This window comes from Ovis aries, chromosome 3, assembly GCF_016772045.2.
Source record: "Ovis aries strain OAR_USU_Benz2616 breed Rambouillet chromosome 3, ARS-UI_Ramb_v3.0, whole genome shotgun sequence".
Lineage (NCBI taxonomy): Eukaryota > Metazoa > Chordata > Mammalia > Artiodactyla > Bovidae > Ovis > Ovis aries.
This window is the reverse complement of record NC_056056.1, coordinates 102,551,321-102,576,445: the sequence shown is the minus strand read 5'-3', so window position 1 is coordinate 102,576,445 and position 25,125 is coordinate 102,551,321. Positions and strand designations below refer to the sequence as shown.

The following is a 25,125-nucleotide window of genomic DNA, read 5'->3' as shown; positions in this document are numbered from 1 at the left end:
GAGCCAGAAATTCTCTAAACTCAACTTTTCAGAGACTACTTTTAGGTATTTTTCCAACATGATGAATTTGTTATTTCACTGTAGAATCACAACTTGAAATCTATTGTTTAGGAACTTAAAAATTAAATATGGCTTTCAGATTGTTTATAGGCAAACAGGATCTTAGTTGGAACCAACAGAAATTGACTCAGGTAGAACAATTAGAAAAACAGTTTACTGAAGATTACTGGTTAGAATTCACAGAACCTCCAGTGAGCTTGAGGAACCAGGCTAGGAAGGCAGCAGAAATAAAGCGGGGCCAGAGCCAAAAATCACAGAATAGTCACAATGCCAAAGCTTTCAAGTCCTCGCCATCCATCAATAGTCGGTGCTCTGACTCTGCCCCTGTAGTCCCTGGAGACCCCAATACCACCACTGCCCATCACCAGAATGCACTGTCCACGATCTCTGCTTCTTTAGAAAAATACTGCTAAATGCATTTTCCAATTTTTTGCTATTGGCATTTAGAAGTATAAACTGATCCTATATCCAGCCACCTTAATAAATTCCCGTCTTACTCCGAGCAATCTGCCTATTTCGGAGGGGTTTTCCACGTCATCTGAAAAAACTGAAGCTCCATGCAAAATCTGGGAAAGGAATAGCCACATGGCTGAGCTTAGGTCACATGACTGAACGGATCAAGCAAATATCTGGCATTTTTCAGTTTTCCATAGTAGGAGGAAGACACTTCCTTTCAACAAGATTCATTACATGGGGAATTCTCCAAAGATAAGAGAATAGCATAAAAAAATAATTTTTGCTAAAATTCAGCATATACTGTAGGAAAATATTCTGTCAGAAATGATGGTGACAGAAAAAATATTATAGAAATGACTATGAAATAGGAAATATTATAAATTAATAATAAAATATATACATAAAAATAAAGAGGCATACAGACAACCAAGGATCATTGAGATACAAAAATAAGAATTATCTTCTAAGTAAAAGGAAGCACAAGAATGATGCAATCTTAAAATAGGAATACCACCCTTGGTTGGCATCACAGATCCTTCAGAGCACGTGGAATTCACTCCTCTCCACTCCTCCTGCAATTTCAGAGTGCAGTTAGTGAGCTCTCAGTAATGCCCCAACAGCCAACTGTTCAAAACCTTGAATTTTCTGTAAATGTCTCATCAAGTTAAACCAATGGACATTTAAGGAAAAATCATCAGAGAGGGACAAAGAAATAGAGACACAGCAAATGATTACTTTTCTGACTCTCCTTTCTTCCCCAAGGGGCATCTTCCGGTTCCCCACTTCAAGGAAAAAACACAAAGAGCAGAAAGTCCAACAAGGATGAAGAGACACGACCTCCTTCACTGTCTATGTGTGTTCTTGTCGTGTTTTTTCATTTCTAATTTTCTCCTCACATGTTAAAGGAGACCCATGGTAATTCATACTTTTATAAAAGCTGAAAATGTGAGCAAAACACAAATTCTCTTTGGCCAATTTACTCTAGGTTAATTTCAAATGGGAGGGCAAGGGATGAGCTGGGAGCCGAAGGAGGAATAAGGAAGGAAAAGGAAGAAGCAACGTTTAGGGTGAGGAATAGCACAAAGGGGATCAGGAGCATCCAAGGTCCATGTCAGAAACTGACAGCGGAATGACTACAGCCCAGCCCTGCCAACACTATGATGTCAAGCGGCAGCGAAAGGCGCTCAGTTGGGTCTGACTCTTTGCAACCCCATGGACTACACAGTCCATGGAATTCTCCAGGCCAGAATACGGCAGTGGGTAGCCTTTCCCTTCTCCAGGGGATCTTCCCAACCCAGGGATCGAACCTAGGTCTGCATTGCAGGTGGATTCTTTGCCAGCTGAGCCACAAGGGCAGCCCACACTATGATGTAAAGAACCTTTAATAAACAGACCAGAAACCTGGGAGAGAGGCAGTGTGGAGAAACCAGATTAATTTAGTTATGGACAGATTAAGAGTTGCCCATAAAATACTTCAAACAATGCTATCAAGGCAGCAGTTGAAAGCAGAGGCTCAAGAAGCAGCTAGAGATCTAGATTAGGAACCCTCCTACACGAAGATCATGGTCAGAGTCACAGAACACGCATCTGGGAATAGCATTAAATGAGTCCCAGGCTACCAGACACCTAGGTGAAAACTCTTCATCAATGTTGAACCAAATGTGGCAATTAATAATTTTATACTGGGACTTGCCTGGTGTTATAGTATGTCCCCAAAGTGCGATCTCAGTGCACGTCCCTGCAACAGTGTTGACCTCAAAGGCATTATTCTCCTTTTAAAGATGAAGAAACTGAGGCTGACCAAAAAAACTACCTGCTCCAGTGGCAGAATCCAGACCCTGAACACAGGTCATGTGACTCCAAACTGAGCATTATTATATCTTAGTGATCAGACAAACAGCTACAGCAAAAGGGTCCTGAATCTTCAGAGTGTTCAAAAGCTATAACAAACCTAGACAGCACATTAAAAAGCAGAGACATCATTTTGCAAATGAAGGTCCATACAATCAAAGCTATGTTTTTTCCAGTAGTCATGTACAGATGTGAAAGGTAGACCAGAAAGAAAGCTGAGTGCCAAAGTATTGATGCTTTCAAACTGTGGTGCTGGAGAGGACTCTTGAGAGTCCCTTGGATTGCAAGGAGATCAAACCAGTCAATCCTAAAGGAACTCAACCCCGAATATTCATTGGAAGAATTTATTCTGAAGCTGAAGCTCCAATATTTTGGTCACTTGATGCAAGGAACTGACTCACTGGAAAAGACCCTGCTGCTGGGAAACACTGAGGCAGGAGATGGGGGAGACAGAGGATGAGATGGCTGGATGGCATCACCAACTCAATGAACATGAACTTGAGCAAATTCCTGGAGACAGTGAAGGACAGGAAAGCCTAGTGTGCTGCAATCCATGGGGTCGCAAAGAGCTGGACACGACTGAGCAACTGAAAAACAGCAAGCGTTTATCTCTGTCTAGAAGCTGAGTACAATTTTTCAAATGAATAAGGATAGTTTTTTATTCTATAGTTTTTAAATTTTAAGGCTTTTTTTCCTGATAAAAATCAATACAAGCTCATTGCAAAAAAGTTCTAATCTTAGGTCTTCCCTGGCAATACAGTGCGTAAGAATCCACCTGCCAGTGCAGGGGACACAGACTTGATCCTTGGTCCAGGAAGATCCCACATGCCGTGGAGCAACCAAGCTGTCCTCACACTACTGAGCCCACACGCCCTGGAGCCCATGCTCCCCAACAAGACAAGCTACTGCAATGGGAAGCCCAGGCACCACAACTCGAGAAAGCTCCCACACGGCAGCAAAGACCCAGCACAGTCAACAACAAAGAAATAGCAATTTCTTCAGTTTTAATTTTACAAAACTACATGGAATATAAAGTGGTATCTTCCCATAATCCCCGTTCTCACGATATCTGCTACTAACAGTTTCAAGTCTAAGAAAATCTAAAACAGAGGGGAGATACATAAATATATACACATATATAAAACTGACTCACTTTACTGCACAGCAGAAACTAACACAGCATTGTAAAGCAGTGAGACGTCAATAAGAATTAATTTTAAAAAGTGGTTCCCAGTCTATTTCACGAGACCATTTTCTCTATTCATTTTGTCAATGCACATTAAGAGCTGTATGAATGTGTCATGTGCTGGAATATATTTAAATACTCAAAATGTACTGGATCAATTTTTAGAAGCAGGATGTTAGCTCACAGAGGAGACCTGACATTTTAACAGCGATTGACAAACTGCTTTCTAAAGAGGTTGTACAAATTTCTACTGATATACAGTATGTGATTGACAAATTTGATTAAGTAAAATGTAAAATTTCTGTAACAGACAAAAACATCATAGACAAAGCTCATGCAAAAAGAAAACTGGACAAGAGTTCATTAAACAGTCAGAGTTCATTTATATGAAAATTTCTTATAAATCAAAACTTACAAATGAAAATGAGCTAAGGCTACTCAACATCACTCATTATCAGAGAACTGCAAATCAAACCACAATGAGGAACCATCTCACATCGGCCAGAATGGCTACTATCGAAAAGTCTACAGACAATAAATGCTGGAGAGGGTGTGGAGAAAAGGGAAGTCTCTTACACTGTTGGTGGGAATGCAAACTAGTACAGCCACTATGGAGAACAGTGTGGAGATTCCTTAAAAAACGAGAAATAGAATGCAACCCAGCAATCCCACTGCTGGACATACACACCGAGGAAACCAGAAATGAAAGAGACACGTGTACCCCAATGTTCACTGCAGCACTGTTTACAACAGCCAGGACATGGAAGCAACCTAGATGTCCATTCGTAGATGAATGGATAAGAAAGTTGTGGTACACATATGCAATGGAATATTCAGTTCAGTTCAGTCGCTCAGTCGTGTCCGATAGCACGCCAGGCTTCCCTGATTACTCAGCTATAAAAAAGAACGCATTTGAGTCATTTCTAATGAGGTGGATGAAACTGGAGTCTATTATAGAGAGTAAGAAAGAAAGTCAGAAAGAAAAACACCAATACAGTACAGTAACACATACATATGGAATTTAGAAAGATGGAAACGATGACCCTATATACAAGATAGCAAAAGAGACACAGATGTAAAAAAACAGACTTTTGGACTCCGTGGGAGAAGGCAAGGGTGGGATGATTTGAGAGAACAGCATTGAAACATGTATATTACCACACGTGAGATATGACCAGTCCAGGTTCGATGCATGAAGCAGGGCTCTCAAAGCCGGTGCACTGGGACAACCCAGAGGGATGGGAGGGGGAGGGCGGTGGGAGTGGGGTTCAGAACGGGGGGACACATGTACACCCGTGGCTGATTCATGTCAGTGTATGGCAAAAACCACCACAATATTGTAAAATATTTAGCCTCCAATTAAAATAAATAAGTTAAAAAATAATAATATTATAAATACAAATGGTCCAAATATATATAAACCATTTAATCCCATTCAACAGACAAATCCAAATTAAACAAAAGCAATGTATTATCATTACCCATCAAATTAGCCAAAATATACTTAAAGAATAATAATATTATCTCACAGAGCCTGGGGACAGGGTACCAAGCTCTCTCCCAGACTGCTGAAAAGGGACATGAGCAGCTCAACTTCTGCAGGGCATCTTGCCCAGGTATGAACACTTAATATATGTGGACTCTTCCCAGTGATTCCATGTTAGTTAGGAATTGATAGTTAGTTAGGAACTGATCCTGCATCAGTACCAGCCAAGTGCACAACCATTTATTTATAGTCATGTTCAGTACAGTGTGAAAATAGCAAAAGTGTGAAACGGTCTAAATCTGTCAATCAGAAATTACATCAAGAATGTTAAAAACCATACAGTGGAATGTTTTGAAGCCATAACAATGATGGTGTGATAGCTATCTGTTTTAGCTTGGGAAAATGTCCATGATACTAAGAAATACACAGAACAATTCCATTTATATATATGTATACAGCCAGGGGAAAATTTAAGATATCTGTATTTCATATTTCATACCTCAAGATATATGTATTTCAAAATAGTGACAGTAGTTATATCTATATGGAGGAACTACAGGCAATTTTTCAATATACATTTCTGTAATGTTTTGAACAATATACATGTGTTTATTCTTTATATATAAACAAGAACATTTTCATTTAAAAAGAGATAGGAGACATTGAAAAGTTGGGAATCAGTGGCCAGAATCAGATGAAGTTATAAAATCTTATGTTTTGAAATTCTATATAATAATTAAGGAAATTTTTATTCCAGGGTGCTTCTTCCTCAGATTTACTCTTTCCCCATATCTTTTGAGGAGACTAAAATAAATAGAGTATTTATCATTAACATGATGTTTGACTTCTCATTTTTTGACTTTTTAAAATTTATTTGTTTATAAATGAAGGACAATTGCTTTCCAGTACTGTGGTGGCTTGTACCAAGCATCAACATGAATCAGCCACAGGTTTATAAAAATGTGGCTGCACCCTGGGAGTACAGAGAAGGGGTAGAGAGGATAGAAATGATAGAAAGCCCGGCCTCGGCGAAACCTTTCTCAGGTTTCAAAGCTCCCAAAAGACATCAATGCAAACCTCCAAGTTCAGGTCCTGGAGCTAAAAATGGAGACTCGTTTGTAAAGGACCTATATTTATAATCCCATCCAACTGACGACAGATGTTACCATTCCTGGATTGTGAATACAGAAAGGAAGCGGATGCACACACTGCGAGTTAGGTTTATATTTACCTGTCAGATGGAATAGACCACCTAACCTTTGCTGCTGCTCATCACATTTTATACAGAAAGTTTATAAGAGCATATTCAAAACATGGTCTCAATTCTTACAGATTATATGTGGTAAATATACATATATAACAAATAATTACCTCTCCTATGAAGACTACTATAACACAGTCCAACTTCTCTTCAGGATACAGATTATCAATAAGGGAATGAAGAGTTTCTATGAGGTAAGATTTAACTTCTCTCTTCACTGTGGGAATTCCCATTACTATTGAAACTGAAACAAAAAAATGATAGTAATTATATTAAAAGATGTCACAAAGACAATGCAGAAAAACTCCACTATTTCAAAATTGTACCCTCTCAAATTGATAGAAAGAATTGGGTGATCAAAATATACTACATTTCAGAAAGAAAAATAATCAAAGATACGAGGTATACCTATTACACAGTAATTCTTTTCCATATGGCTTCTTCATAAGAAAAGCAATAATGTCAAAGAACTGATAAAGATGAAAGACATTAAACCACACAGTAAAAATGGACAGTAAAGTGTAAACAACAGATTTTATTATACAACTAAAACTTAGAAATATTAAACACATCCTAAAAATTAATGTCTCACATGTTATGTATGAGGCGCCCTAAGGAGGACACAACAGCCCTTCTGTGGCTTTTTTCCAAATTCATAACCTCAATCTAACCATGAAGAAATGTCAGACAGATACAAACTCAGGATACTCCACCGAGACCAGGAAAGAAAGGATGAGGAACTGTCCTTGACTGGAGAAGACTAAGGGGACCTGACAAGTACATGAAATACAGGATCCTGAGTTAGATCCTGGAATAGAATAACAGCAACAACAGTAATAAAATGACGGAATCTGAGTAAGAGCCAAGGTTAACAGCATTAATGCTAATTTCCTGGTTATTATACGACAGCTACCTAAGGTGTGAATATTTACAGAAACCAAGTGAGGTAATGCGGAAACTGCATACTATGTGTGCAACTTTAAGTCTTCAAATTACAGTCCGGTCTACCATAATGCTTGTTTTGAAGCATTCTCCCGACATGATGAATACACTAGAGAACAATTTGAGCGTGATGTGAATTTTATGTTGGCTTGTATGCAATTTCCCCCTGGGACAAACACTTACTAGGTGAGCACAGAAAACTGTACCCATTTGGACCGAGTTCAGAAGAGTGAACCAAGCCGGGTAAAAATAATGCACAGCTGTCTCACTTCACTGCACGCTGAGAACCACACCCGTCTATTTCTGGTGCTACAACTTTCCACCAGATTTCAGTCCACCCACTTTGCACCACTTCACAAAAACCTTCCAAGCTGCAGTCCCTCTGAAGCCTACTTTAACAAGCAAACCTCAAGTCTTTTTCACAAGGTATTGATGGAATATCTATTTCTTGTAGTGTTTATGCACTTCTTCATTGAACATGTGCGACATTGTGCCACTGCTTTTATTAGCTTATCTTTTCTTCATGTGCAACTGACAGTGTTTTTGAGTATTGTGATCCTAACCCCATTTTTAGCATTTTATGACACAATTCTGCATAGCACAGTAATATTTAGGAACACATATATTACAGTATTTCACAATGTTTTTAAAAATAACATCTTTCAAAGTCTTAGTATCCTAAGTGTTATGTATCAGTGGAGAAGTAGCTGGCAAAATTTTAAATGAAGTTTGAATAATGTAACAATTTATTGGAGATACTGTGCTACAAAACATCAGCTTTTTCCATAACCCAAATGAACTTTTTGGCCAACCCAATACTTAGAGGTCATAGACTTCTAAAGCTAGAAGGGGGCTTAAAGATTATGGATCCATGATTTTACTACCAGGATTGTGCAGTTCAGAATACTAAGGTCCAAATAGCTTAAGGGAAACCCCCAAGTGTGAATATCATAATCCCCTCTCTCATTCTGGGCTGAAGAGTTTTCAAGGACTCAAAAAAGGATGCGCTATATTTGTTTTGAACACACATACAGAACACATCGAACGCAAGGCATTATTCTAGGTGTTAGAGATATAAGAGTGAACAACATAGATAAGGTCCTTGCCTTTAAGGGACCTTTCTTACTGAACACATTCTAGAGGATGGAAAAAGATAAATAATTTTTAATAATCTTGATGTGAAGAGCCAGTTCATTGGAAAAGACCCTTATGCTGGGAAAGAATGAAGGCAAAAGGAGAAGGGGGCAGCAGAGGATGAGATGGTTAGACAGCATCACCAACTCAATGGACAGGACCACAGACTGTAGCCCACCAGGCTCCTCTGTCCATGGGATTCTCCAGGCAAGAATACTGGAGTATCGTACCCTCCTCCAGGGGCTCTTCCCAACCCAAGGATCCAACCCATGCCTCTTATGTCTCTTGCATTGGCAGGAGGGTTCTTCACCACTAGCACCAGCTGAGTGGCTCGGGAACTTGGGGGGAGAGGACATGACTAGTAACAATGAGTCACCACCATGTGTAACTCAGGTCCTGGGTACCTGGAACTGTAGTGTGAAATCTTTTCTGCTCAACAGAGCAGCCAATAACATTTAACACGGCAACTGCTCCATCAGTCTGGATCCTGAGTGGTCAGTGATGCATGAATCCCCTGCTAACCCTAATGAACATGTACTTTGAGCAGAAATAAATAAACCCTCAATTAATTAAATTTGGGGAGTTGTTAGTTACCACCACATAACCCAGCCTGTCCTGTTTGCTACAATTCTTCTCCTACGGTTTACAAGGTAAAAATGAAAGTATTCTAAGGGGTCAGAGTTTGGAAGAAAAACGTCAGGAACATGAATAAGGCCGTATCATCCTCCTAGTGGGGGCTTCCCTCATGGTTCAGACGGTAAAGAATCCTCCTGTGACTCAGGAGACTTGGTTTCAATCCCTGGGATGGAAAGATCTCCTGGAGAAGGAATGGCTACCCACTCCAGTATTCTTGCCTGGAGAATCCCATGAATGAGAGGAGCCTGGTGGGCTAGAGTCCATGGAGTCACAAGGAGTGGGACGCAACTAAGCACACACGTCATCCTGACGTAAGGAGCAAGGTGAATCGAGTAGCCAAACAGAAACAGAGCCCAAGGGCTGGACTAGGCACTCTGTTCCATTGATTCACTGTCCAATATTTCCCATTCAAGTATGAACTGTGCATCTGTAACACGTCTGTAATGTACCAGGCAATCTGAAACCACAGTTGTAACTTACAACATAGAAAGAAACTCTCAGAGAAACAACTCATGGTTGCTGGGGAGAAGGATGGGAAGGAGAGAGAGGGAGTTTGGGATGGACATGTGCACACTGCGATATTCAAAATGGATAAGCAACAAGGGCCTACTGTATAGTACAGGGAACTCTGCTCAGTGTTATGTGGCAGACTGGATGGGAGGCGAGTTTGGGGGGAAATGGATACATATATGTCTGTATCGCCGAGTCCCTTTGCTGTTCACCTGAAACTATCACAACATTGTTAACTGGCTATACTCAAATACAAAATACTGTTCATGAGTTCTCAAGGCAAGAATACTCAAGTGGTTTGCCATCTCCTTCTCCAGTGGACCACATTTTCTCAGAACTCTCCACCATGACCCATCCGTCTCGGGTGGCCCTACATGGCATGGCTCATAGTTTCATTGAGTTAAACAAGGCTGAGCCAAAGATGGAGCCAAAGCAAAAGCACCACGCAGCTGCGGACGCGGCTGGTGTGGGAGCAGGTCCGACGCTGTGGAGAGCAATGCTGCGCAGGAGCCTGGATGTCAGGGGCGTGCATCAGGGCGGACCGGGAGTGGTCAAACGGGGGAGGGTAAGGGTGAGTGTCAGCATTTTAGGGATCAGCAACTTAAAATGGACTGGAATGCGTGAATTTAACTACTTCAGTATTCTTGCCTTGAGAACCCCATGAACAGCATTTTGGTATAGCCAATTAACAATGTTGTGATAGCTTCAAGTTAACAGCTAAGGGACTCAGCGATACAGACATATGTATCCATTTTCCCCCCAAATCCCCTCCCATCCAGGCTGCCACATAACACTGACCATTATATCCACTACTGTGGGCAGGAATCCCTCAGAAGAAATGGAGTAGCCATCACAAGAGTGCTTGGAGTAGCCATCACAAAATGCAGTACTGGGATGCAGTCTCAAAAACGACAGAATGGTCTCTGTTCATCTCCAAGGCAAAACACTCAATACCACAGTAATCCAAGTCTATGCCCCAACCAGTAACGCTGAAGAAGCTGAAGTTGAATGATTCTATGAAGACCTACAAGACCTTCTAGAACTAACACCCAAAACAGATGGGGACTGGAATGCAAAAGTAGGAAGTCAAGAGATACCTGGAGTAACAGGCAAATTTGGCCTTGGAATAGAGAATGAAGCAGGGCAAAGGTTAACAGAGTTTTGCCAATAGAACACAGTGGTCATAGCAAACATCCTCCTCCCACAACACAAGGGAAGACTCTACACATGGACATCACCGGATGGTCAACACTGACATCAGATTGATTATATTCTTTGCAGCCAAAGATGGAGAAGCTCTATACAATCAGCAAAAACAAGACTGGGAGCTGACTGTGGCTCAGATCATGAACTCCTTATTGCCAAATTCAGACTGAAATTGAAGAAAGTAGGGAAAACCACTAGACCATTCAGGTATGACCTAAATCAAATCCCTTATGATTATACAGTGCAACTGAGAAATAGATTTAAGGGACTAGATCTGACAGACAGAGTGCCTGATGACCTATGGACGGAGGTTCATGATATTGTACAGGAGACAGGGAGCAAAACCATCCCCAACAAAAAGAAATGCAAAAAAAGCAAAATGGCTGTCTGAGGAGGCCTTACAAATAGCTGTGAAAAGAAGAGAAGAGAAAAGCAAAGCAAAGGAGAAAAGGCAAGATATACCCACTGGAATGCAGAGTTCCAAAGACTATCAAGGAGAGATAAGAAAGCCTTCCTCACCAATCAATGCAAAGAGATCAAGGAAAACAACAAAATGGGAAAGACTAGAGATCTCTTCAAGAAAATCAGAGATACCAAGGGAACATTTCAGGCAAAGATGGGCTCAATAAAGGACAGAAATGGTAGGGACGTAACAGAAGCAGAAGATATTAAGAAGAGGTGGCAAGAATACACAGAAGAACTGTACAAAAAAGATCTTCATGACCCAGATAATCACGATGGTGTGATCACTCACCTAGAGCCAGACATCCTGGAATGTGAAGTCAAGTGGGCATTAGGAAGCATCACTACGAACAAAGCTAGTGGAGGTGATGGAATTTCAGTTGAGCTATTTCAAATCCTGAAATATGATGCTGTCAAAGTGCTGCACTCAATATGCCAGCAAATCTGGGAAACTCAGCAGTGGCCACAGGACTGGAAAAGATCAGTTTTCATTCCAATCCCAAAGAAAGGCAGTGCCAAAGAATGCTCAAACTACCGCACAACTGCACTCATCTCATGTGCTAGTAAAGTAATGCTCAAAATTCTCCCAAGCCAGGCTTCAACAATATGTGAACCATGAACTTCCAGCTGTTCAAGTTGGTTTTAGAAAAGGCAGGGGAACCAGAGATCAAATTGTCAACATCCACTGGATCATGGAAAAAGCAAGAGAGTGTCAGCAAAATATCTATTTCTGCTTTATTGACTATGCCAAAGCCTTTGACTGTGTGGATCACAACAAACTGTGGAAAGTTCTGAAAGAGATGGGAATACCAGAGCACCTGACCTGCCTCTTGAGAAACCTGTGTGCAGGTCAGAAAGCAACAGTTAGAACTGGACATGGAACAACAGACTGGTTCCAAATAGGAAAAGGAGTACGTCAAGGCTGTATATTGTCACCCTGCTTATTTAACTTATATGCAGAGTACATCATGAGAAACACTGGGCTGGAAGAAGCACAATCTGGAATCAAGATTGCCGGGAGAAATATCAATAATCTCAGATATGCAGATGACACCACCCTTATGGCAGAAAGTGAAGAGGAACTAAAGAGTCTCTTGATGAAAGTGAAAGAGGAGAGTGAAAAAGCTGGCTTAAAGTTCAACATTCAGAAAACAAAAATCATGGCATTCGGTCCCATCACTTCATGGCAAACAGATGGAGAAACAGTGAAAACAGTTTCAGACTTTATCTTTTTGGGCTCCAAAATCACTGCAGATGGTGACTGCAGCCATGAAATTAAAAGATGTTTGCTCCTTGGAAGAAAAGCTATGACCAACCTAGACAGCATATTAAAAAGCAGAGACATTACTTTGCCAACAAAGGTCCATCTAGTCAAGGCTATGATTTTTCCAGTAGCCATGTACAGATGTGAGAGTTGGACTATAAAGAAAGCTGAGTGCCGAAGAATTGATGCTGTTAAACTATGGTGCTGGAGAAGACTCTTGAGAGTCCCTTGGATTGCAAGGAGATCCAACCAGTCCATCCTAAAGGAGATCAGTTCTGGGTGGTCATTGGAAGGACTGTTGTTGAAGCTGAAACTCCAATATTTTGGCCATCTGATGAGAAGAGCTGACTCATTTGAAAAGACCCTGATGCTGGGAAAGACTGAAGGCCGGCAGAGAAGGGGATGACAGAAGATGAGATGGTTGGATAACATCACTGACTCAATGGACATGAGTTTGAGTAAACTCCGGCAGTTGGTGATGGACAGAGAGGCCTGGCCTGCTGCAGTCCATGGGGTCACAGAGTCAGACATGACTGAGCGACTGAACTGAACTGAAATACAAAATAAAACGTCTAAAAAAATAAAATAAAACACAGTCATAAGATAGCTAAGGCCACTGCCTCATGGAGTTTATAAATTGACAGAGATATCAACAGTTGTATCAGTTTTCTTCAATTTTCCAGCAAGTTTTCAATTGAGTACTTACTTCCTTTAAAAATCAAGAACAACCTTAATTTGGCATTTCTTCAATTACTCAGTTTATCTTTGTTAAAAACTAAATGACTCATTGGAAACGCATCGTAGAGCAACTGTGTGGTTTCCTTTACTCACAGAACTACCAGTTAGATCTGTGGGAAAAGACTACACGACCGAGCTGCCAAGAAAACTGTGAAAACCCTAACGAACAGTTTTTAGCTTAGGTACTGGCATATCCCAACGATCTGTGCTGCTCTAAGGTGTGGCAATGAAGCTAAAGGGTCAGATCCGGGGGAAATCTGAAGATGCTATGCTCTGAAGATAAAAGGGCCCACACACTAAAAAATGAAGGTGTCTCTAGAAGCTGGAAAAGGCAAAGAAAAGGACTTTCCTCCAGAGCTTCCAAAGGAAACACACTCCTGTTGACACACTGATTTTAGGACTTCTGACCTCCCGGACTATAAGATAGTAAATTTGTGTGGTCTCAAGTCACCAAGCTTGTGGTAAGGTGCTCCACAGCAACAGGAAACTAACTCACCCATCTTTACCAGTAAACGACCTATTCCTCTGATCTCAGGTCAAATGTAGTTTTCAAGACTAAACTCTTTAATACTCTTTCTATTCATTCTCAAATCATCCTTCACATCATTAACATTGTTTAACTGTACAACTGTTGATATAATTGATTACTTGACTAAAGCATTCTTCCTTTAGCAGAATGAGGATCACAAGACTAGGAATCACATCTGAGTTCGTGTACCAAAACTCACACAAGTGCGTGGATTTTTTTTGTTTTTGTTTTTTGGCTGCTCTGGGTCTTGGTTGCAGCCTGCGTTTGCCACAGCCTTTCGCTGTGGCATGCTAACCCTTAGTTGAGGCATGTGGGATCTAGCTCTAACCCAGGCTGCCTGCACTGGGAGCACAGAGTCTGAGCCACTGGACTGCGAGAGGAGTCTCCCCATTTCCCCTTTTAACTTCAGCAAATATTTAAAGAATTACCCACTGTCCTCTACCAATCAGTAATGCCATGCTGATAGGTAACCTGTGGAGGGTCTTTTTTCAACCTCCTTGCCCAGCAGTGAGTCCTTCATCTAAAGATGTGTGTGTTTCTTCAATCAAAGAAATTTTCTTCTACTATTTACTTGATTATTTCTCCCCCTCACTCTCTTTGTTCTCTTTCTCATATTCCTATTAGATAAATGTCAGAATGTTTGTCTGAACTCTTTGTATCCTTTCTGTTGCATTCCAGAAGAACTCCACAGCCAGCTCCATCTTTCTGATCACTAATTTGATCTTCAGCTATAACTATCCTTACAATATGGAAACCTAAAATACAAATGTCAAAATAAAAACACAAAGATGTCTAACCGATCCTTTTATAAATAGTCACTTATGAGCTGTCACCTCTAATCCCTCTGAAAATATGTCTTAATATTACAGTCTGCTTGCTCTGTGAGTCACTAAGTCATTCATGGTGTTGGTTTTCTTAACTATCTGGGAACCCTAGTTATACAAGAGGGCCTTTGACCCATCTGTGCTCACTGTGCCTGTTTATTGCAGATCTCAATCTGCAGGAGGATGGGTGGATGTGAGAATTCCTTTACTGAGGAGGTCAGTAGCTGCCCTGACCATCTTCTCCCCCTTTACTCTGAGAAGGATGCGCTGGTCTGAGTAGTGATCCTTAATCAGCCTGACCTCGGAAGAACAGAATTGTAAGCAAAAAGCAGTTTTCTTTGATCTGGAACAACTGAAGCCCCTGGGGTCTTCTCTGGCAGTCCAGTGGTTAAGACTTTGTGCTTTCAACGCATGGGGAGGAGGTTCAGTCCCATATGCCATGTAGTGTGGCCAAAAAATTTAAAAATTAAAAAAAAAAGGCTCACTGGGGAGTTCACAAAAAAATAATTTAAATAAATAAATAAACTGAAGTTCTTCATGTACAGTGCCTAGATAGGTTTTAGGGTTCCACAAAACCCCAGAAATTACATATAAAATTACTTTTCTAGGAGAATGTTTCTAAGTAGAAGGTTAATAGCTTTCCTAAGATAACTAAAGGATTATATTACTTTAAAAATATTAATCATTGCCTAAAGATTTAGGAAGAAAAATTTTTAAAGAAAATCTGCAAGTTTTCTTGGTTGTTTTTCCCCAAGTTGTCTGCTTTTTCTATCTTTAGAAAACAGTCTCAGCTTAATAAGAATGTTAACTACTGAGAGGCTGGTTGACTAAGATTTTATTATATTTATGATGAAAAAATCTTTTAACAAATGGGATAGAAAAAGCAACTTCAAAAAAGAGAGAGAATGTCACATTCATGAAACAAGAAGAACTGACTATAAAAGAACCTATAAGAGATCTTAGAGGTTTTAAATAACTTTAAAAATACTTCTACTTTCTTTTGATTTGATTCTTATTAATAAATAAATAGTCTAAAACAACAAATGCACGAAATGGCTATGGCATCTTACCCAGATGGTGATTTTTTTTTAATAAACTAAAACTTTTATTGAAGTTTTATTAGTAAGCATATTGAATGCTACAAGATTCACAAACGGCTCTTTTGCACAAGGATGCTGGTATAAATTAATTTTATTTATATAATATACAAATACTTAATTTGCTTGTAATTATGTAAATGGAGACTATTCAACTAAGAGTACTAATGTGCATTTTTCTCTTTTCCTCTTATTTTTAAATTATTTTTTAAGTAGATAAATTAAGATTTTAGTTGGAGTTGCAATATCAAACTCTCAAAAATTAACAGAGTGAAGAGACAGAAATGTAGAAGGATATAGTAGACCTGAAAGGCACCATGAACCAACTGAGCATAATTAAGATTTATACGATTTTCACACAACAGTAGGGTACAAACTCGAGTTCCCATAGACCATAAACTAGGAGACACTGGAATATATCCAGGGCTAAAAACAATTTTATGGTCTAAAGGCACTGAAATCATACAGAGTGTGTTCTTATCACTGTGGATTAATGTTAGAAATCAGTATCAAAAGGTATTTGAAAATAACCTGCGTGTTTTCAAGCGCAATGTGACATTTACAAAGAGATATTTGACTTAGCCGTTGAAAGCCTCAGTAAAGTTAATACCACATAACACTCCAAGACACAGTTCTGACCAGCAACGCAACTACAGTAGGAAACGAAATAAACATACCTCCTGTCCGTCCATTTCCAATCTGTACGGCAGGTTGAAGGCTCCCTTCATTTTGCAATAAATGAGGCAAATGATAATAAATACTTGGCACTTGAAGAGACTTTTTGCTTGTTAACTCCTTTAATATCTTTAGGGTATCATCTGAAACACAGAAGTATAATCATCCCATGGTAATACCTTACTTTCAAATGTTACGGGTGCTACCACGACAGCAGTGAAAATACATGAAAACTAAACGAATTTTCTTTCCTAAGTTTTCCTCTCATGCTGTGGTGAGTTAGATTTCCATGGGACTTGCAACCAGAGTCTCACAGTCATGATATTGAGAATAGTCTAGATAAAGCTAAAAATGTGAGGCAAAGTACTATGAGAAGGTGGGACATGGACTCCTCATCTTTGCAATCTGTCAGAACTCGAGCCCAGGGGGACAGACTTTAAACAAGTGACCCATTCATAAAATGTAATAATAATAAATACAACCACCACCAGTAGCTTCCACTTTTTTATGCTATTACATTTGCCCAAAATTTCACATGGAAGATTTTTCTTTTAATTCAAGTACAATAATTTAAACAGCAGAGGTTGAGAATCTTTGGTACTGTTCATAACTTTTAAATCATTTTTCAGTTTTTATGAGAGGAACCAATGAACCATTTAATATAATATAAAAATAAAACCTTGATAGGATAAGGAATATTGTTTTAAAATTCCACTGAACTAGAACTTAACTTTTGACATAAGAAAGTAAGCAATAAGGACTGTTAGCCTCGACAATAATTTCATATAGGACAATATGAAAACTCCATTAACATATTCCAAAAATTCAGAACCAAAAATTCACAGAAGAAATGCAAAAGGACTATCATACATGAAATTCAAGTTTAATCTTATGCTAAAGCAACAACTACAAATCACGAGACAACAATATTCACCTTCAAATTAAATCAGCAGTTATATAATATATTAAATTGTGGTGATAATATAATAAATGTTTCAGCTATTGAGAACAGCGTAAAAACCCCGAAAACATTTTATCCTATTGTTCAGTAATTTCCCTTTTAGGAATTTAACTTTTATGAATTCCAAGTACCTATTGTAAAACTATGTCTTTTTTATTTCTTGTAAGTCATATTTAAGAGCACTAATTGCTTCAAATAGCTCAAAGATTCCCCAGAGTTCATCTGAAGTCCATACAAGTCACAACAGAAAGGATCATAAACACCGACTTAAATCTTAGCCTCATGCTGTATGTTTTTAAAAAGATGCTGTTTCTTCACTATTGTTAATAAAACATATATAACTGAAATTTAACAATATTACTCTCTTTAAATCAAACTTAGCAATTCATAAAATTGTTTTATAATTAGCAACAACAGAAAGAGTTTTGCATGGTGATTTTTCTCTCTGCAGAGGTTAACAAATGCTGGCTGATAAGCAACCGTAGACAGCTTTCAAAGAGAACAGTTCACATAACTCTCTGAAAATATAATCTTTCCATAAAACAAAAACAGTGCCTGTACCTGAAAACTTACTCGCTGTATCCTTACTTCTGTTCGTTTCTGCTTCCACACGCTTGAATTGCTGTACAATGGCACTGAGCTCAGAAGAGCGCTGAGAGATTCTGTGTTCAGCTATTCGGAGACGCTCTTTCAGGGCAAGAAATTCTCGTTGATAAGCAATCACTTTTTCTAAAAACAAAACTAGACGTTATTAGTGCATTTCTTAAAAAAGAAAAAAAAACATAAAAACACCATTATAATCAAAACTGAACTGTAACAGCAGAAATTTTAAAGCTGCACTTTTCAGAAACAGATACTCATTTTTGAATTCACTGAGACAGAACTGAAAATAAAAAAGTCTGAGCTAACAAAGTAGTGACAAAGCCACCAGTAACACAGTGCTATCAATATCTGTAAGAATGTGAGCACTTTCTAATTAGCACTTTGGAAAGTTGAAGATAGGGAGAAAAAGACAACGTTTTTGGAACTAACACTTCATGCATGATACCAACATCATTTCTTAAAAGGTACAGACGACCATAAAGACCCTATTGGTAAGAAAGTAGAGATGAATCACTGAAACTGATGATAATATATCTAATAATATAATAAATATAACATTTATAGCATAACCATCCACATCCATAGGCTGTTTCTTCTGTACTTTCTATTCAGCAAAAATTTCCACAGGCCAGACTGGCGTCAAATTCCTAATGCCTAACAAATCACTCAGGTAGATGTAAGACGCCAATAGTCCATTATTTCAGGGACTTCCCTGGTGACACAGTGGCTAAGACTCTGCTCTCCTAATGCAGGGGGCCTGGGTTTGATCCTGGTCAGGGAACTAGATCCCACATGTGGCAACTAAGAGGCGTAGCCAAAAACATAAATACAATTTTTTTTTAAAGTCCATTACTTGAATTTGAGACAATCGCACATCAGGAAAGCCTACTCTGGGAAATACAAGGGGGTAAATGTAAACACTGAAATAACAGAACAAGACAGCTTATATACGAAGTACACTGTGTATAGAGGCCCCAGGACAGAACTGGACACCAAAATCTAAGAGATCGCAGAAAAGAAACCATGCATTTATCTTGATCAGCCACGCTGAAAGGGAGCGGAGGCTGGTGAAACAATTTCCACAACCTCATTAAACCAGAACGCTTTGGTATCTCTATCAAGCTAGATAATCTAAGGCTACTACTAATTTGACATCTAAATGAAACAAATCTTGGAAAGACTACTTTTAATTCATATTGTAATCTCAGCTTTACTTAAGGATGGACTCAGTAAGAAAGAGAATTAAGGAATAGAAATCTTCCTGTTTCGTAAAGCTAGTCTTAAAAACAGTCAACTGCCTTATTCCTTGTCCCTTACATAAAGGACCACACAGTAAATATTACGTAAGAATTTTGCGGCAAATAAGGTCTTCCTGCTTAACTGTCATGTTTCCTTGTATTGAACAATGTAAACAGCTTTAGTTTCCTTAATTTGCCAGCTGTAGGAGGGAAGGAAGGAGGCAGGAGTTGTGATTAGGAAAGGGTATACGGGGAGTCTCAAGGTGCCAACCAGGTTCTAGTCATTGGCCTGGCTAGTGGTTATATAAAATTCATTACGATACATTCATGGTCTAGGTACTTTTCCATACATGTACATTCACAACAAAAGAAATGTTATACAAATACTACTCACAAACACAAAACTATTAACAATTATACTGTAAGAGGCACTCAAGGGTTATATGATAAAAAACGATATGCCTAAAAAATTAAATTGAAAAAATCTATAAGCCTTTTCCTAGAGTCTGTAATGGAAGAAAAAAAATTAACTCAGTTATTAATGCTAAGTGGGAAAACCTAATCTCGCAAAAAAATAAAAAAGATAAACCCTACCCTAAGCTAAATAGTAAATGCAATTCCTTTCAAAATAGCAAAAGAATTTGGAACTTCACTTTTGACATGTCATTCTAAACTTCATGTAGAAGAATGTTTTTAAAAGGTCCAAAAAATCTAGAAGCAGTAACAGGGAACTTACTCTGAGATCAGAATGCCCTATATGGCTCTAGAAATGAAAACCACGTTGACTGCCAGGTGCAGACAGTGGGGACCAAGGCTGACCACACCAAGCAGACTGTGTCCAAAATTAGCTCGCGTGAACTATCCTGTGAGTTCTTCCCTCTTTACCTCTTACCACCTACAAGGTGCCAAGATAGTGGCTTCTAGACACCTGCCACTAATAAAGGATTAGAACCCTTTGAAGAAATAACTTTAAGATAAACTTGGCGCACACTTGGGTCAAGTAAGAAAATGTTATTTAAAAAAGAAAAGCAGGCCAAGGGAATTCCCTGGTGGTCCAGTGGTTAAGACTCTGCACTTTTAACACAAGGGGTTTGATCCTTGGTTGGGGAACTAAGATCTCACATGCTCTGCAGCATGGCCAAATAAAGAAAGAAAGAATATACTTCAACTTAAAAAACAAGACACGATATGTCAAAAGGACACAGGAAGCTCCCTGAGGGGCTCTCACTGGCCAAATTCAGGGCAATTTAAGTATCAGAACAAAGGAGATCAGTCCTGGGTGTTCTTTGGAAGGAATGATGCTAAAGCTGAAACTCCAGTACTCTGGCCACCTGATGTGAAGAGTTGACTCACTGGAAAAGACTCTGATGCTGGGAGGGATTGGGGGCAGGAGGAGAAGGGGACGACAGAGGATGAGATGGCTGGATGGCATCACTGACTCGATGGACCTGAGTTTGAGTGAACTCCGGGAGTTGGTGATGGACGGGGAGGCCTGGCATGCTGCAATTCATGGGGTCGCAGAGTCGGACACAACTGAGTGACTGAACTGAACTAAATGACTTTTAACTTACTAAATAAAGTATGAATCTGTGAGTCCATTTTAATAAATAACAATCAACAGATGACAGAAAAGTGTTTCTTACAATGGAATGCCAGCTTCTAAATTATGAAAAACGGATGAATGTTAGAAAATCACCCCTTTGCAACTGTCCAAGCAATAACAGATTTGAGTGAGAATCAAACATGGATGTAAGACAAAGACAGACAAACACTGTAAGATACAACTAAATACAAACGACAGTCCTGGATGGGATCTGGAACAGAAAAAAAATAAATAAATGCTATACAGAACACTCTTGGGACAAACTAATAGGAGAGAGACTACCGGGACTTCCCAGCAGTCCAGTGACTAAGACTTCACCTTCCAATGCAGGGGATGCAGGCTCCATCCCATGTCAGGGAACTCAGATACCACATGCGCCATGGTGTGGCGCAAAGATTTTTTTTAAAAAAGAAGACTACAGAGTATGTAACATGGTGCATAAATTTTTAAAACTTGACACCTGACTGTAGCAAAGTGAGAGAATTCCCTGTTCTTAGGATATCCAATTATTCAGGAGTAAAAAGGCATGATTTCTGTAATGCACTTTCACCTGGTTCTGAAAAGAAACGAGTTTCTACAGATGGATAAAACAATAAGAGGCAACATGTTCACAATACGTAAAACGCACAGAAAAGTTATAACTCCATCTTAGTTGAAACTTTTTAAAAAATAAGACGTTTTTTAAAAGTAAGCAGGAGGACGGGATGGCATACAGGTTTGGCCTTTCAGCAGCTCTTCTGTGGTAGGAGGGATGTGGACCTGAGGCCACTCTCTGCCCTACATGCATGTCTTGGTACTTTTGGAAACTACCTTCCCAGAGGCCAGCCTCACCAAGCAAGGAGATCAGCCAGTACCAGCAGAGGAAAGACCCTCACTCCAAATTCCAATCTGCCTCCCCCACTTTGAGGTGAAGTGGCCATGCTTTTGAAAAGATGTTTTGGGTTGAGAGTCACACACATTTTCTTTCAGATTCAGACACTACGGCTACTCTTATCCACAACATACAGATAGCTATCAAAGTGTTCAAAATGGGTCATCTCCCTTCTCGTTGCCATCTGTTCTTTGCTTCTAACTCTACCCTTTCATAATAAAAGTGTTCTCTCTTGGGAGTTTGGGATTAGCCAGTACAAACTATTATAGAGAACGGGTAAACAATAAGGTCCTACTGTAGGGCAGAGGGACTTCTATTCAATATCCTGTGATAAACCATAATGAAAAAGAATACTAAACAGGCATGTGTGTATATATATATATATATATATATATATAAAACTAAATCAGTTTGTTGTATACCTGAAACCAACATAGTACTGTAAATCAACTACACTCTAATAAAATAAACTTTAAAAAGTGTGCTCTCCATGACATCAGAGCAAGTCTACACTACGTAAGTCAAGACTTTGTGCAGTAAAGCTCTCAGCTAGTCCTGCTTGGAATTCCAAGGGACACCACTGACTCTTGTAATCAGGGAACAGTTACACATGGTTTTCCTACAACCATCCCTCCCAGCGTATCCTCCACTGTCCACCTGAACACAGGATTACTAGTGACTTCCAGAATTTTCTCCATGCGTATTTTCCATAGTACCACCTTATTCTCTTAGGGAGAGTGGCTTACCAGCTCTCAGAAAAAGTTCAAACTCTATCATAATAGAGAAAAAACTCCATCAAATTAGTGATATGTGTTTGACGATGTCCTGTTTTCAATATTACTGACAAAATGTTTATTTCTGTATTTCTTTGAACCATGTCGATCTGTTTCTATGGGAGAAACTGGCAGGAAGCCATGAGGGAACTTTTACACAATCTTACTGAAAGTCCCTGGTTTAGGTCACTGGCTTGTTTTCATTGAAGACTGAATCTAGCTTCTTTTTTCTTAATTGTAGAAAAGCACATACCCACATTAGACATTAAAAGTATAAATCACATTCCATGAACTTAAGAATCTGAAATATACAAAATTTCTAAAGAAATCACTTTCATTTCTTCAAATCAGTAATCAAGTCAGTTCTCCAATGAAAAGAGTACCTTTAGGTTTTCAAAGAATTACTAGCTGAACCATATGAAACTGCTGGTGTTTGAACATTTTTGACCAAAAAAAAAATGGTAATTTCATAGGGTTCAACAATAATAGCTTCAGACTCAACAATTTAAAAATCTATAAATAGTACAGGTGAAAAGTTAACACAAAGAAGCACTCACTAATAACTAATACCCAATATGTAGTACATAAAAGTCAAACAGAAAACATTTTTTTCATCGTTATCAGCAAGATGGTGGGTGGTACTACTTAATTCTATGAGCTAACATTTAAAAACTGGCTTTTTATGTTGAAATTAAAATTATCAAAAATTAAACATACTTTTAAATGTTTTAATTTTAGTATTTATTAAATAATAAAATTCTGGCACTGGAAAGAAGGTTGACAAACCATCTGATCCATCCCTCTGTTCTTTGGTACTACACTGAACTATCTCATACAGAAAACATTTTTCTTAAATATATAAAAACTCCCTGTAACAGATTCTAAAATTTAACAAGCTGCACACTTCAGGAAGTCACTGCTTTTGACAACATTTTATTCCACATTCATCATTCTTATACAAGCATTTTTAAACAGAAAGGAGAAGGCCTATATGAAATTATGGATACTTTCCCATGAACAGATCTCTTAGAGAAAAAAATGAAATAACTGGATTCAGAAGATAGTTGAGGGGACTAAAGCCTAGAAAAGTCAAAGGCAGGAGACTGAATGAAACAGGCTAGAAGAACAGAATCTGAAGATGTTTTAAGGAGAACGGATAGCTAAAAATCACAAACAAGGTGTGGTATCTCACTGCTTCTCTAACCTTTCTGTGCATCAGAACCACCAGAAAGAGCCTGTCAAACATAAGATTCAGGCCCCACCCTCCATAGATTCTGATTCAGTAGGTCTGACATGTGTATGCTAAGGTGTGTCTGACTCTTTGTGATGCTATGAACTGTAGCCCGCCAGGCTCCTCGGCCCATGAGATTCTCCAGGCAAGAATACTGGAGTGGGTTGCTATTTCCTTCTCCAGTCTGACCCAGGGCCTGAGAATTTCTAACAAGCTCCAAGTTGATGCTGAGCCACTGGGTGAGTAGCACTGAGGGACCCAATACTGTCCTCAACGTAGGTCTAGACTCCAGCAGCCTGCAAATTAATGCTGTTCTGCCCCCTACTCCCTTCTCTCCTCATGTAAGAAGCAAAAAGAAAACTCGGGGCACTCACTGTTACGTAATTCCTTGGGTCCCAAGATCTCTTCTCTCATCTCTCAAGAAATGCGATGTTAAGAGCTCCGAGAAGAGGGGTTCATCCAAAATTTTAGGTCCATAATCCTCAATTCAGGGACTTCCCTGGTGATCCAGTGGGTAAGCATTCGCCTTGCAATGCAGGGGACGCAGGTTTGATCCCTGCTCAGGGAACTAAGATGCCCCATGACAGGGAGCAACTAACCCCATGCATTGCAGCTAGAGAGCCTGAGCACCACAGCTTAAGGAGCCCACGGGCCGCACCGAGGACCCCATGCATTGCAACCAAGACTGACGCAGCTAAATAAATACACCGTTCTAAAAAAAATTCTGAAGTTACACTTGGGGACAGAAAGGATTTTGAAACATTCAGCCAACACCTATTTCCAAGGTCTCTTAAGAGTTACAGGAATGAACAAGATCACTGCCTACTTCTGGAGTCTTTCAGTCAGAACCCATGATATAAACATGAACTGTGAAGAGAACTTGTACCCTTCTAAACTCAAAAGGGAAAATGGGGCTCACAGATATATAGAATCATATATTTTATTTATATTAAAACAAAGAATATAATTCAATTTGTTCCCTTACATGATGTTTTCACTATGCTTACACAACAGGACCCTAAGTAGTGAATAACAGATATGCTACGGCTGAAGAGTCTTCTGGAACATGATCACTATTTGTCAGCTGTCCCCTAAAGTAATATAATTATTAACGATGTCATTCAAAACAAAACAAACTTCCAAGTAGAGGTTTAACAGGTAAAAATCTATCCACTGACCTTGTAAAGCACAAAACTTTAAGATATACAATGATGTTGCATATACCTATAACCCACACTTTCTTAGAAATATTATCTTCATCTAAATAGTTGCAATCACTTCCCTTGATTTCCCTTGAAGACAGGATAGTCTCTTTTTAGGAATTTTACTATCAAGTCCCAAAGTCCATTATCATTTTGAAATGAGAAGAAAATTAATACTTTGCAAAACCTAGGATAAAGGTACTTAACCATAACAACAGTTCTTTACTTCTAAAAAATATAAATGATTTTGTGCAACATGATTTTGTCAAATTCAATAAGCCCTAAGGAACTCAGGGTAAAAATCACCAGATGATTATAACTATTTT

The 25,125-nt window shown here is 39.1% G+C and overlaps 1 protein-coding gene across 8 annotated transcripts in view; it reads right to left on the bottom strand.

Annotated features, from left to right (window-relative positions):
* The window catches only part of MGAT4A (alpha-1,3-mannosyl-glycoprotein 4-beta-N-acetylglucosaminyltransferase A), a 124,808-nt gene that overhangs the window by 51,887 nt on the left and 47,796 nt on the right, over window positions 1-25,125 (bottom strand). For 3 of the 8 annotated variants that reach the window (XM_015094497.4, XM_060413948.1, XM_042246455.2), the window contains exons 3-5: window positions 17,840-18,007; window positions 16,320-16,460; window positions 6,411-6,544 (exon numbers count right to left, since the gene is read on the bottom strand). In XM_015094497.4, the coding sequence (XP_014949983.1) occupies window positions 6,411-6,544; window positions 16,320-16,460; window positions 17,840-18,007 (443 nt within the window). Of the gene's footprint in view, window positions 1-1,030; window positions 1,089-6,410; window positions 6,545-16,319; window positions 16,461-17,839; window positions 18,008-25,125 lie in introns of all 8 variants that reach the window. The other 5 variants (XM_060413945.1, XM_060413946.1, XM_012173800.5 and 2 more) reach the window with 3 other exon arrangements.